The following is a 13,421-nucleotide window of genomic DNA, read 5'->3' as shown; positions in this document are numbered from 1 at the left end:
CTTCGCCAGCACCACAATTCAAAAGCGTCAATTCTTCGGCGGTCAGCCTTTTTCACAGTCCAACTCTCGCATCCATACATCACAACTGGAAAGACCATAGCACGAGTTATACGGATCTTGGTTGGCAGACTAATGTCTCTGCTCTTTACTAGGCGGTCAAGGCTAACCATTGCTCTCTTTCCCAGAAGCAGGCGTCTCCTAATTTCATGGCTGCAGTCTCCTTCCGAGGTAATCTTGGAGCCCAAGAACAGAAAATCTGTCACAGCTTCCACTTCTTGTCCATTGATGCTCCAGGACTTGATAGGGCAAGACGCCATAATCTTTGTCTTTTTAATGTTCAGTTTAAGCCCAAACTTCTCGCTCTCTTCTTGTACGCGCATCAGAAGTCTCTTGAGTTCCACTTCACTTTCTGCCATTAAAGTGGTATCATCCGCATATCTAAGGTTGTTGATACGTTTTCCAGCAATCTTCACTCCAGCTGAAGACTCGTCCAGACCGGCCTTCCTTATGATGCACTCTGCATATAGGTTAAATAGGCAGGGCGACAGTATGCAGCCTTCCTTGCCTCACTCCTTTCTCGATCAGAAACCAATCAGTAAGACCATGCCCAGTTCTGACTGTGGCCTCCTGCCCTTCATACGGGCTCCTGAGGATACAGATGAGGTGAATTGGAACTCCCATCTCTTGGAGAGCTTGCCACAATCTGCTGTGATCTACGCAGTCACGCTTTCGCATAATCAATAAAGCAGAAGTAGATGGGTTTCTGGAACTCTCTTGCTTTTTCCATGATCCAGCGAAGGTTAGCAATTTGGTCTCTAGTTCCTCTGCCCTTGCGAAACCCAGCTTGCACGTCCGGAAGCTCCTGATCCACATACTGCTGCAGCCTACCTTGGAGGATTTTCAACATCACCTTGCTAGCATGCGAAATAAGCGCGATCGTGCGGTAGTTGGATTTTTGCCTTAATGGTGCTTCTAATGTTTTCTCATTAAAACATTAGAATCAAACTGTGCAGCCATGCCTCAGGGTTTTGTATTGATTGGAGGCATCCTATCATCATCGGGCGTGCATTATGCACACCTCTTAGGTGCACAGGTTACAATGCAACATGCTCTGTGTGGTGGGAATTTTACATACATTACCTGCCGGTGATAAACCACTTCTGTCCACCTTTGAGAGCCCATTGCGAAATTCCACGAGTGGGTTTTCTTGCATATCCTAGCTGAATAAAATGAGATGGTGTCGCTCATGCTTTTAATTAGAGGTGTGAAGACGGAAGGATATGAGTGCCATTAATATGGGTGTTAAACTGTTACATGAGCACTATACAAGGAAACCATGTGCTGTCAAATTGTGGTTGGCCATCTTGTTCCCATCATATGGGATATGTAAGAAACCAGCCATGGAATTTAGCTGGACATTCAACCCTAGCAGCATCGTTGTGTGACTGGCCGCCACATGGGAATCAGTGGAAATGAGAAAGCAGACTAATGGGCCGCACATGTTCGTAACGCTGAAATAAAATGCATTCATATGCCTCTTGAAAAATAAACACAAAGTTCATACAGAACAAACTAAAAACTAAATGACAGGCTTCATGGTATAATGAGAACAACGAACTACGCTTGGTCTAGCCAACCATCCAAGATTGCTCATCCGGTCATGAAGAGCACTTTTTTGAAGTAATTCCATATCATCTCCGTATTGGACTACACATCTTACACACAACTTCGTTCCTTTCAAGCAAGAAAAACCTACATGTGAAACATGTGGTGATGAGCTGACAATATGCGTGAAATTTGAGGAGATAACGAAAAATCATTTCACACATTTCTGTAATGAGCACATACCACTACATCCAAGTCTTTTGCTAGGAGAAAAATGCCCTTGTTGAAATTTTTTGTGTCTTCGATTTCTTGAAAAATGGAAACATTCTGCACAAACTTAATTACTTATGTATTGAAAAGCATTAACACAGCCCACTCGACCTTGTGTTTGGTGCATGGTAACCTTAGATGCCTATGCGCCATAAAAACCAACACGACACAACACAACACAATTTGCTGAGACGTTGTTCATTTGCCGATAAATATTCCAGAATTTTCAAATATTTTAAAATTCTCAGACTTTAGTTTTCTTATGAAATATTAACTGAATAACAGACATCATCGATCGGTATTCAAAAGCAGGAATTTTTTAGCACAGTTACACGTGTGTCGTATTTTACAAAGATGCAAGCATATCGTGAGATGCACTGACAGTGGAACAGTTTCATCACAAGAAGTTGCTCCAGCATATTTTGTGAGAGTTTGGCTGCCTTATTAAAATTATAAGTCTTCATGTATTCAGCATTACAGTGTTTGATTTGTTCACCATAGGGCAGCATCATTTCATTTCTACCTTTGTCTTGTGACATGCTTTGGTCAACTTTGGGTGCCTTTAAGAACCTAATCTTCAGTTGTACACCTACTGGTACAGTGGCTACTTTGGAATTTCCGCACTTTGATATGCTTATATGATCGTGTCGTCAGGTGTATAAGGCTACTATTTAATATATTGCATGTGTCTTAACACTTAGGTTATCATAATGCTTTATCCTGCTATCATAGCAGGGCATATATTGTACACCATGCTAATTAAGGTGTTCCATCCTTCATTTCCTATCGTGTCATTTTAACGCGAGGCTGTTAAAATCCTCCTCTCCTGAAATCCAGCACCGGCATTGTGAGCGGAAGTCAACTAGGGTCTATTTTTATTTCCCCCCCCCCCCCCCCCTTTTTTTTTTTTTTTACATTGGAAAGAAGGGTAGCTAGTTTTAGTTTCAGGGTATTCTCAAACATGCGGCAATATTGTTCAGCGCGAAGGCACTATTTACGTTTCGTCTGCATCTTCCGAGATAATGTTGCAGATTTGTAATAAGTTGCGACAGTGATTGCCCACCAAATAATCTGATCACATTTTCGCATACCATCTTCATTTTGTTGAGCTTGTGCTTTAAAAGGACAAAACACTGGCCTGTAAGATCATGTTATAAATGGCAAGCTCTTTTCTACCATGAGGCTCTATAGCTTTAATTTGCTATTGAAAATGGCATGAAAACTGCTGAGGAGACATCCTGCGGAGAAACACTGTTACTTACCGTAGTACCCCACGTGACCACATCTCGGGTATATCATTGGTTTTCATAAATGCACACCGTTTGTTTTTCTCCTAGGAGTGCTTGTCATAATTTATTATATTTTGCGCTCTGTCCAGTGTACCCTTAAATAAAATCCACCGCTCATTTCGCATCGCGATTGGTATGCTTTCAGCTCAACAGTGTCTTGAGTTCCTTGGGTGAAGCAGTGACAGAGCCCACTAAAACTTTTAACTGACTAGGCGTATGTTAGAGCACCGTAACTGCATTTGATGAGGAAACTCCAGTGGACGCTACTCTGCACTAAAAATTAACTATTGTCTGCTAGGCAAAATTTAGTTGTTGTTGTTGTTGTTGTTGTTGTTGTTTTCTTTTTTTTTTTTTTTTTCACCTCTTTTATTGTCGACCACCAGAAATTATCGGGGTCACTGCTTATGGTTTCCAGCATCGGACTGCATAAAAATGGGCACATGCTCTAATTAAAAAATTCTGGGTAAAAACGTTCTACACCATTTCTACCAAAACCGCTCAGGTACCGAGCACTTTAGATGGCAATCTTTCCATTGCATTGAAAAAAAAATATGATGCCTAAATTCCAGTGCTCTGTCTCTTTAATCAATTTTTTCTTTTCCTTTACCGGAAGCGACTCCCCCTCGTGTTATACTCGTAGCATTGCATTTGAGAAAGTAGGGTTCATTATCTCTGCTGAAGTATTTATTTGGTTTGAACTAGCAAGCCAGCTTTGCTTTTTAGTGGGTGGGTTGTGGCTACTTTTGGGAGAGCAGCCATTTGCACATGTATGACTACTGTACAAAATATTTTCCTCCTTTGTGAAAGAGAGAGCCAAGCTGTTACTTCTATTTATGCTTTTTTTTCTTCTTCTTCTTTGCCAGATGGAAGAAGAGATTGAAAAATTAAGTGGTGGATTGAAGAACCGAGAACATACACTTCTTCTTGCCCGGCTTATGGTTCGAGGAGAGGACATCGACACCCGGCGAAGGCTCCTCAACATCATTAGGGTGTGTACTTCTTTGTTCTTGTCACATTGCAAGCGTCACATTGTCACATTGCAACAATGCAAGCGTGATTTAGCACCAGTTACTGGGCCCCAGAATGGCCTTTGCTATTGCGGACTGTTTGTTTGAAGGTGTTGATGCAGAGGAGTACATATAGACAAAGTTTATTTTTTGTCTCTTTCAACAGTCTATCTTTCTTATGAGTGACATTTGCTTCTTCTGAAAAATTCGCATCTCTTTGCACAGAACACAACGGAGACAGCCTGCCTTCGCCTGTTCCTGGACTACCATGGTCTCTCTCTTCTGTGGAGTTGGATGGCAGACATTCCCGACAACGAGCTTGCCCTCAAGGCAGAGGTAATGAACGAGTTGCAAACATTGAGTCGGATGTGCCTGAGCTCTGTCGTCTTGTGGTTTTCACGGCATACTGTTGTTGTGACCATTGAGTGCTAACGACCTCTGTGCAGATCCTGACGGTGCTGCGCCAGCTGCCCATCCCCAACAAGACGATGGTGAAGGACAGCAAGGTGATGTCGGTCGTGCACCGCTGGGCATCTCAGTTGGCCGAGCAAGGCATCTCTGTTAGAACAGCTGCCTCTGCGGGGGCTGCTGTGGAATCTGGCACCCTACCACCATCGGAGAAGCAGCCCAAGGTGGCCAGCGAGGAGGCTGACAGCGATGGCTCAGAGAGCTCGGGGTAAGTGCAAGCCTTGGCAGTTTGGTCTTTCTATGTGCTCAAAATTTGCTGTGAAGTCTACTTGTAGGTCCTGCAGACGTCCTATTCTTTTGCAATAGATGAGTCTTTCTGAAGTGCTTATCATCATCTTCAGTCTGACTGCGCCCACTGCTAGACAAAGGCCTTTTCCATAGCCCTCCAGTCAAGCCGCTCCTGGGCCTCATGCGACCCACCTAATTCCTGCAAACTTGCTAATCTGATAAACCCGCATAATTTTACTGCTTATATATGGCAAAAACTCCAGGGTTGTGCGTCACTTTCTCATATTGGAATGGCAAACTTTGTTTCTTCTATTAGTACCTGTTTGTAAGAAACACACTAGGAGGCTTGCAGAATCTGTTATTTCTTGCTGTACCCACGTACGTTTCGTCACCAGTCATGAGCCTAGCAGAGTTTAGAGGAACTTCTTGTTGGGCTAGTTGGTGCATGTCGGTGAAAGCTACTGGAGCAAAGACAACTGTTCACTGCCATAATAGTTAAGCCTAAAATCAGAACCTGTTTTCTCTCAGTTCGAAAATTGGAATTTTTATGACTGGAACCTGAGCCTGTCCCTGTTTTCATGTGCCTCAAATGGCTGATGGATGCTTATGCAGTGACAGGGTACACGAGCAGCAGTGACTCCACGATATGAATGCATGCAAATATTGGATGGCAATCTGTGCCGTAGCACACATGTTGCCATATATTTTGAGTTTATAATTTGTGAGAGCAAATAACTGTTTGTGTAGCCACATTAGCCAGTAGCCGAGTCATGGTTGATACTTGCATCCAGGTTGGGTGTCAGCTGTGAAAAACGTTCTTTGCAGTCTGGCAAGGAGCACTTTTTAGTCCACAAAGTGGATTACGGTGTAAGATACCCTAGGAGCATTCACCCAAATGCTCAGAACAACAAGCATGGTTTGTAAATAACGGCACGCATCTCTTTTGTTGCTGAGAGTGGTGTATATTTGTTGGCCTTGACAGTAAGTCTTTTATGAGCATCAAACAATTTGGCATTGTTTTGACTATTGCATCAAATCTATGCTTGGATCTATTTCTGTGATTCACATTATACTTGTCTGTCATTTCTTTTGTATAAGCAGCCAGTATGTTCGTAATTTTAACAGCGGTTTTGTTTCACTTGGCACTTTAGTAAAAAGTGTGTGTCATTCCCTTTCTTTTCGCCTGTTTTTATTCAGTAGTCAAACACCAGCGTCGGCGCCTGGTCAGCGCTCATTGACTGGGTCTGTGGTCTGTTCCCCGGACTCTACAAACCTGGTTGAGAACGGGGACTCGACGCCTAGCGATGGCCCCAAGGATGAGAGCAGCGGCAAAATGGCCAAGGAGCTTTCTGATCTTGCATCCACACTCTTGGACTCTTGGAGCTCACTGAAGGTTTGCGATTACCTCGCTGATGTGTGCTCCCCCCTTTTTATGTCTGCAGTCAACTCATGGACAACTCAGTGTAATCCAAGCCTGAATTATTTATACTTTTTCTCTCTGGCTTGGAATCTTTTGTGATAAAATTTTAGCGTATTAATGTTTAATTACTTATCTTCTGCTGAAATACGTCTTGAAATGTGTTTTAAGTGCCAAATAAGACAAACATAATCACATGTGCAATAAGTCTGACTGGGATGTACATTCCAGTGTGAAAAGCACGTCGGGAAGATTTAGAAAGCAGCCGTAGTTTGGACTCTGCAGCCGTGACAAGCCATTTCTGTTTACTGTGAAGCAACATTTTTAACCAGTTGCGGTGCGTGGCTAAATTAAACCTTGGTTAAATGTCATGTTTTAAATGGAAATAAGATAAAAACGCACTTACTATTTATTAATTGGATAGAAAGCATGCCTAGCTGCTTTGCATTAAAGTGAAAGATAAGGAATTAGTCATACTTATGTTTAAACAGGCAGCTGTTAGGGTTATGTTGTAAATGACATAGTCTGCGTAAATAAATTTAGAGCAGCACAGGAACCTGCCGAGTACCTCGTGCAGATTAGCTCTTCGTCATAGTCTTTTGTTTTGTTTGTTTTTCTTTTCCTTGTTCTTGTTCTTCAAGACAGTCCTTCTGACTGTGCTACTTTTTACGCTGCGTGCTGCAGGAAGTCTTCCGGATCCCTCGCTTAGAGCAGCAAAAACGTCGTGAAGACGAGCGCGAGGCGGACAGGCGAGAACGAGAGCGCAATCGTCAGCAAAAGAGCCGAGAATCATCTTTCAGTAGCAGGGACTCAGGATCTCGACGACGCAGCCCTCCATCATCCAGCAATCGAGATCGCAGGGACAGGGGTGAGCTGTTTTCGGGATGTTCGCGTGTGATCTTTCTTGTCGGTGTGGTTTGCAGCCAGCAGTTTTCTTTAAGGGCAGTGGTATCGCTGATCATTGTTTTTAAACTCTGCTTGCAACCTGTCTTTGTGCATGGGCAGCTTGATCTTCCTGTTAGATCGGTGTATGTACCGGCAAATTGTCATTAGAGAGGCTACTACTACCAGCCTTGTACATAAGTCTCGCAGAGGGTGCAGTGGGACCGTGTATGCCTAGTTGATTATAACTCTGCCATGGAATGCTGCAAATGCCATCACCTTGGCTCATCCTTGTCTGACGCTTCCTGCAGACCACGAACGGTCATCCGATCGGAGGCGGTATTCTGCTTCACCAGAGCGAAGGGATGACAGGAAGTCTTACCACCGATCCTCCGACCACCGGCGCTCTGGCACCGGCAGCGACTCCAAGCCTAGGAAGTGAGTTGTGTTTTAGCAATAACCTACTTGCGTCATCTGCATGCATTTTCTCCCTCTTTTTGGCACTCAGGAAGAGTGATGGAAACCAAGCCATAAACTTGGACAAATTTTTGTAGGCTGTCTCTATTGCCCGACCTGTAGCTGGACACGGGCGGCTCTTGACTGCGTTCATTTGTTGACGCCAGGGTGATGCTAATCTGGTAAAGCAGAAATATGCTTGAAGCGTCCAGTAAGAGCTTGTTATGATAAAGGTTAAGGTGGTGTTTTTTATATGTATTTCTTGCATTTCAAAACCACAAGTTTAGGGACATTCTTCTCGTTGCTGCAATGTGAGGCGATGGCATGCATTAGCCCCAGTGTTGGCAGCAGGCAGGCTTCTTTGGGTTGGATCGAACAGGGACAGTCCGTGCGTGTGTTTCCAGCGGATGGCGTCGCCCCTTTTTGCAGGACGCTGCTGCCCACTCCGCCCAAGTTGAGCAAGGAAGAGCGCCGTCAGCTGTTTGCACTCGAAGTGCAGCAGAGAGACCAGGAGGAGGCCCTTCGGCGGCAGTTCATGGTGTCCCCGTCACCGGCGCAGCAGCCGAGCATCGTGGTGCCTGCTGCACCCCCTCCTCCACAGGGCTTCCTGGGACCACCCGGAATGGTGCCCGTGCAGGGTGAGCTCCTCCTGTTGCCTTCTTCGCTCAGTCCTGCACATTTATTGCCCTGCCCCGATTTCTGTCCATTATTCTGTTGACTCTTTTCTTTTACGGGCACTACTTGTTGATTTTATTCAAAACAAATATATTTGCACTTGAATGTTATGGCTATTCCTGCAGGAAGCCAATGCATTAGTTTTTCTTTCGAAAAACACCAAGATTTAGTTTTTTTACAGTCCTGTCCTGTACGAAAGTCTGTGTGAAATTGTGGCATAAAATCACCTTCTGTCTCAAAGACTCACAGGATGCTAGAGGTTCGAAATAGAAACTTCCAATATTAAGGGAACAAAATGTAGCGCACCAAGACAAGGACAGAGAAAGAAGACACACACAGCGCTATGTGTGTCTTCTTTCTTTGTCCTTGTCTTGGTGCGCTACATTTTGTTCCCTTCGATCATGTACCAACAAGCCCAAATATTTACCCTTCCAATATTACTGGTGACAGAATCGTATCTCTATTGCTTCTTTGATTAACAGCAGTGCTTATAATCTACTTCATTGGGTTGCTGGTAGTGCATCGGTAATGCCTCTTTGCTATCTATTACCTGGCCACCTGCTCAGACTCACGTGATTGGCAAGCTTCTGCTATTACATTTTGTTGCTGTTTCTTGAGGTTGGTTTCATATTGCTGTGTGGCAGTGCCTGTTTTGTAGCATTGAGGCGGAAGGCTCTTTACACGTTTTTTTGTTTTGTTTGTTTGTTTGTGCAGGTGGCTGTCCCACTGCACCAATGGCAGGAGCTCCTATGGTGCCTGGGCAACCGGTGCCACCTCTGCAGCAGCAGCAGCAGGCCATGTATGTCTACGACCCCGCCACGGCAGCGGCTATGTATGGGACCCCGCCACCTCAGCCTGCGGTGGCTTACTACGATCCCCAGACGGGGGCACCCATACCACCCCCTCAGCAGCCACCCCCTCCGCAGGAATACGTTCTTCAGCACAGTGAGTCCTTTTAAAGACACCCAACTGCACGTGTGAGCGCCGATCGCAGCTCACTTGGCATGAGCCGCTGGAGTTGGGGCTGGTATGAGAGCTTCTGTGGATGGTGCTTTGGGAGAAGCTGTCTTCAGTCATAAGAGATCTAAATCTATTACTAGTGCTCTGTAAGCACAATAATAGCGCTATTAAAATTGGGGCGCAGTTTATTCGCTGTATCGCCTTCAGCGGCGAAGCAGGATTGCCTTCTTGCAGTGAGCTTGTCCTCCTAAAACAATTACCCCGCCACAGTGGCTCACCGGTTAGGGCACTGGACTGCTGAACCCAAGGACGAGGGATTGAATCCTGGCGGCAGTGGCCGTTTTTTTTTTTTATGGCGATGAAAAGCAAAGGCGCCCGTGTGCTGTGAAACGTCAGTGCAAATTAAAGAATTCTAGTGGTCGAAATTTCCGGAGCCCTCCACTATGGCATCCTTCATAGCCTGAGTCACTTTAGGACTTTAAACGTAGTAAACAAAGCTAAACCTTAAAGGAATCAGGACACCAGTTTTGGAACATCAAGTGTTCATTGCAACTCATTCCTGATGTACCAAGCTACTAAAACTTAAAGCTTCAGCTCCATCAGAACTGCAGATAAATTTTAAATTAGTATTTTTTTATTTATTTAGTTTCTTCATTAACAGCTTGCTAGCCTGGCCAACTGGAGCAGTCGCGGAACACATATACCTATTTCCCCGCATAACGCATCATTTTCTGCTTGTTTTTTATGCACAAGCAGTATCAACCACGGTTACACAAAACTGCGATTAGCCTATGTGGTGGACCAAGTCAAGGTAGCCGCAGACAGAACTTTTGGACCTCAGCACTATTAACCAAGGAAATTGTGGCGTGTGTGGACGGAAGATACGCCTGAATACTCGAGTGCACGAGAAACACGCGAGCTGGCCAGGCCACTCGGAGCCATCAAAGCCACAGTGGATGGTATCAACGCATTACAGTAAATGGTCCACTTATGAATCTGCCTTGCTGTCAACTCCACTGTCTCACTGTAAAAGAAAGATACGGTTAATTTCGAAGAGGCATTAGCAGCACAGCTGGCTTGCAAGAACACCTGATACCGGGCACTGCACCGAAACTCTCACTATGCGGGTCGTTGATCCTCGAAAAGCATCATTTTTAAGCAACAAATTTGGAACAGATGTGGGGCAAGAACTACATTGCGTTTCACAACAGTCTGTGCTGGTCTGTGTGCTGTTTCCGCGAATATGCTCAATACAGGAGAAGGTTTGCAAGGACAAAGGTCGGGGGTTTGCAAGCAAATGCGAACACAGTTTGTGCAGTGTGTCGGCAGCTTTTTGGAGCCGGCATAGCAGGTGATGTGGTGGCTAGTGTCTGTCTGTGATATCACCAAAGCAGACATGGTGACCGCTATCAGTGGGAGGAGGTTCGCAGTCTCAACTTCAGTCACTTACTTCAGAGTAAAGACTGCGTCCAGGAAGCACGGACTCCTGAAATGAAATAATAAGGTCCAATGTTATCTACCAGCATACAAAACTTTCATATGTACCATTGTGATAGTGCAATGGTTAGGGCACTCGACTACTGTGCCCAGGGACATGCGATTGAATTTCGGCCGCGACTTTCGATGAAGGCAAAAAGCAAGACATCAGTGTGCTGTGTGATGTCAGTGCGTGTTAAATAACCCCAGGTGGTCGAAATTTCAGGAGCCCTCCACTAAGGCATTTCTGATAGCCTGAGTCGCTTTGGGACGTTAAACCTCATAAACCAAACTAAGCCACAAAACTTTGATATATTGGACGAACATGTCATGACCTCTATGTGTTTTTCATTACTTCATGAGCGATGTCTAAAAGGTGTGTGCATTCACATTCCCTCCACATCAATCAAATTGATAGCCTCTACATTTTTCTTTATAATGATTAGTGCTACTAAAATTTAGTTTGGTTCATTTCTCTTCGCCTGCTGTATTCGGATTAATGGCAGAGCGTGTGTGTTTAGCACTTTCCTGTCTGCGGGAAAAGGGGTGGTTTTTTGGGTGGTGTCATTAATATTTTCTTTTTCTTTAAAAGAACTTGCTTGGTACAGAAGTGTCTATATCAGATTGTAGAGGAGGAATTCCTCTTCACAATGGTATTAGTGACAGTCAACGTATTTATTGAGTAAGTGATGAAACAAAATATCAGCAAAAAATTGTGGTGGAAAAAAAACACACACACACGAAAGCATCAAAGTTTCTTGACACAGATAAAACACTAAAAATTTTCAAAATATATGTTTTTTATAACAGGGACCAACACAACATTGCAGCATATTCTAGCTTTCTGTGTAAAGTATTTGCTGAATTAGGAAAGAAAACAGTAGTAAAGGTCGACCCCCGGCTGTCCTCTAGCGGAAAACACGACTCCCTGCGCTGTCGGCAGGAAGTAATACTGCCCAAAAGACGTTGTCACCCTGCAGGTAACAGTTGTGACCTTCAGAACAGTGATCTCTTCCGATCAGCGCGCAGCAAAAGCGGAGCTTTTCATGAGCGAAAGCAAAATTTATCGGGGCATGGCATTCTGCCAATGCTGAAGTCTGAAAAGCTGAATTCATCTTCAAAGTCATCACTGCTGCTGTTCGCATCCAAAAACAAGCTCTTCAATGTGACAACTTCCGCAGAAACCCGCCGTTTCCACGCAGCAGGAGCGTACGACATCGATGCCATGATGTAAACAAGGAGCGCTGATCACCTGAATCCGGAGACCACCTGGACGGGCGCAGCACGGCAAAAAAATAAAACCAAAGCAAAGCTGAAAGAAGGGTTCCTCTATTTCCCACTGGATGACGCCACTTGTCAAGGAGAGCTTCGAAAGTGGGAAAAATCGAATCGTGAAACCATTGATAGCGGGCTATCGATGGGAATAGGCGCGGGCAGGAAAGTGTTAAGGTGCCACTGATTTCTAATTGCGATCCATACTTTCTTTTTGGGTCTCTTTGCTTGCATCCTCTTCGTTTTATGCATGTATGCATATTTTAACATGAGCTAATCATAATTACGTGGTAACAGGGACAAAATTGCAATGAAATCTAGTTATCTTTATTCTTTGCTCGAAATATTCTTTTTCCAAATTTTTATGTTCTAAATTTAGAACTCGGAATAACAGAAGTGCTGCCACCTCCTTGTGAACAATTTCTAATCCAATTAATGACTACTGTCGGTAAGTAAACGGGAGCAGAATAAAGCTGAAGAGCTGCAGAAAGACATGCGGAGAGCGTCAGAATGTTGATGCAGGCATATTGGTACAGGACTGGAATGGAAATGAAAATACACACTCGCTGTCCGTGGCGAGTTCATTTCCTCTTTCACGTGGTCACCGTGCAGCCTGTAAAAATATGAGGAAGGTAAAGAAGGAAACGGGGCAAATTATCTAGTATGCAGCTCATACTTGTCCGCTTTGCTATTTTGTCCCCTTCTATTTTATGTCGTCAAGAACCGAGACCTTCTGTGCACTTGTTCCCGTCTGTGTCGTTCCTCTCGTTTAAATGTATGTTGAGTTGTGGCCCCTTTCAACATGATCTGCGGTTCTTGTTATTGCAGATGCCATGCTCAATGGGCCCCCGCCAGTGGTGGCAGCCCCCCCTGGCATGCAGCAGCCCCCAGCAGAGATGGGGGGACCTCATATGTTGATGCAGGCGCCGGGGGTGGGGCCCATGGTGCCCCCCTCACAGCAGCCAGTGATGGCTCCAGCCACCACAGAAGAGCCTCATCCTCAGCACCACCCCCTTCCTCCGAACATTGTGAGCAGCAGGCATATATAGCATTTCTCACTCTTCATTACGCCCAACACCCACCCTTCTCTCTCAAATCCTCCTTGAGCGGCTTATTATTGTGTCATTTCAAATTACTGGTAGTAAGGTTTAGTTTTGAAGTTTGTAAGCTTTTAGTTTTGACTTACTATTTTAATTCCTGTCTACACTTTTATAAACCTCTGATCTCTTATAAGGGAACACCAGAGGGGGTGTAAAAGGAGGGGGCATTGGTAAGCCTATCGACCATATATTTAAGCAATAAAGAGGAGTGGAGTAGCTTCCTGCAAAAAAAAGAAAAGGAAAAGAATTGGACAGCGGTTACCTTACCTGTCTAATCCACAGATAAACAGGCACTACCTCCTACCATGGCACGTAG

General features: G+C 44.6%; 1 protein-coding gene across 11 annotated transcripts in view; it reads left to right on the top strand.

Annotated features, from left to right (window-relative positions):
• Positions 1 to 13,421, top strand: part of Set2 (SET domain containing 2) — a 95,556-nt gene that overhangs the window by 70,640 nt on the left and 11,495 nt on the right. For 10 of the 11 annotated variants that reach the window (XM_084595092.1, XM_084595101.1, XM_084595098.1 and 7 more), the window contains 9 exons: positions 4,028 to 4,153; positions 4,397 to 4,507; positions 4,618 to 4,847; positions 6,065 to 6,260; positions 6,969 to 7,152; positions 7,478 to 7,604; positions 8,052 to 8,260; positions 9,012 to 9,242; positions 12,834 to 13,033. In XM_084595092.1, the coding sequence (XP_084451218.1) occupies positions 4,028 to 4,153; positions 4,397 to 4,507; positions 4,618 to 4,847; positions 6,065 to 6,260; positions 6,969 to 7,152; positions 7,478 to 7,604; positions 8,052 to 8,260; positions 9,012 to 9,242; positions 12,834 to 13,033 (1,614 nt within the window). The remainder of the gene's footprint in view (positions 1 to 4,027; positions 4,154 to 4,396; positions 4,508 to 4,617; positions 4,848 to 6,064; positions 6,261 to 6,968; positions 7,153 to 7,477; positions 7,605 to 8,051; positions 8,261 to 9,011; positions 9,243 to 12,833; positions 13,034 to 13,421) is intronic. The other variant, XM_084595096.1, reaches the window with a different exon arrangement.

The sequence above is a fragment of the Amblyomma maculatum genome, chromosome 2 (assembly GCF_055883805.1).
Source record: "Amblyomma maculatum isolate TAMU_Amacu chromosome 2, ASM5588380v1, whole genome shotgun sequence".
Classification (NCBI taxonomy): Eukaryota; Metazoa; Arthropoda; class Arachnida; order Ixodida; family Ixodidae; genus Amblyomma; species Amblyomma maculatum.
Note: the sequence above shows the minus strand (reverse complement) of the source record. Positions and strands in the feature narration are given on the sequence as shown.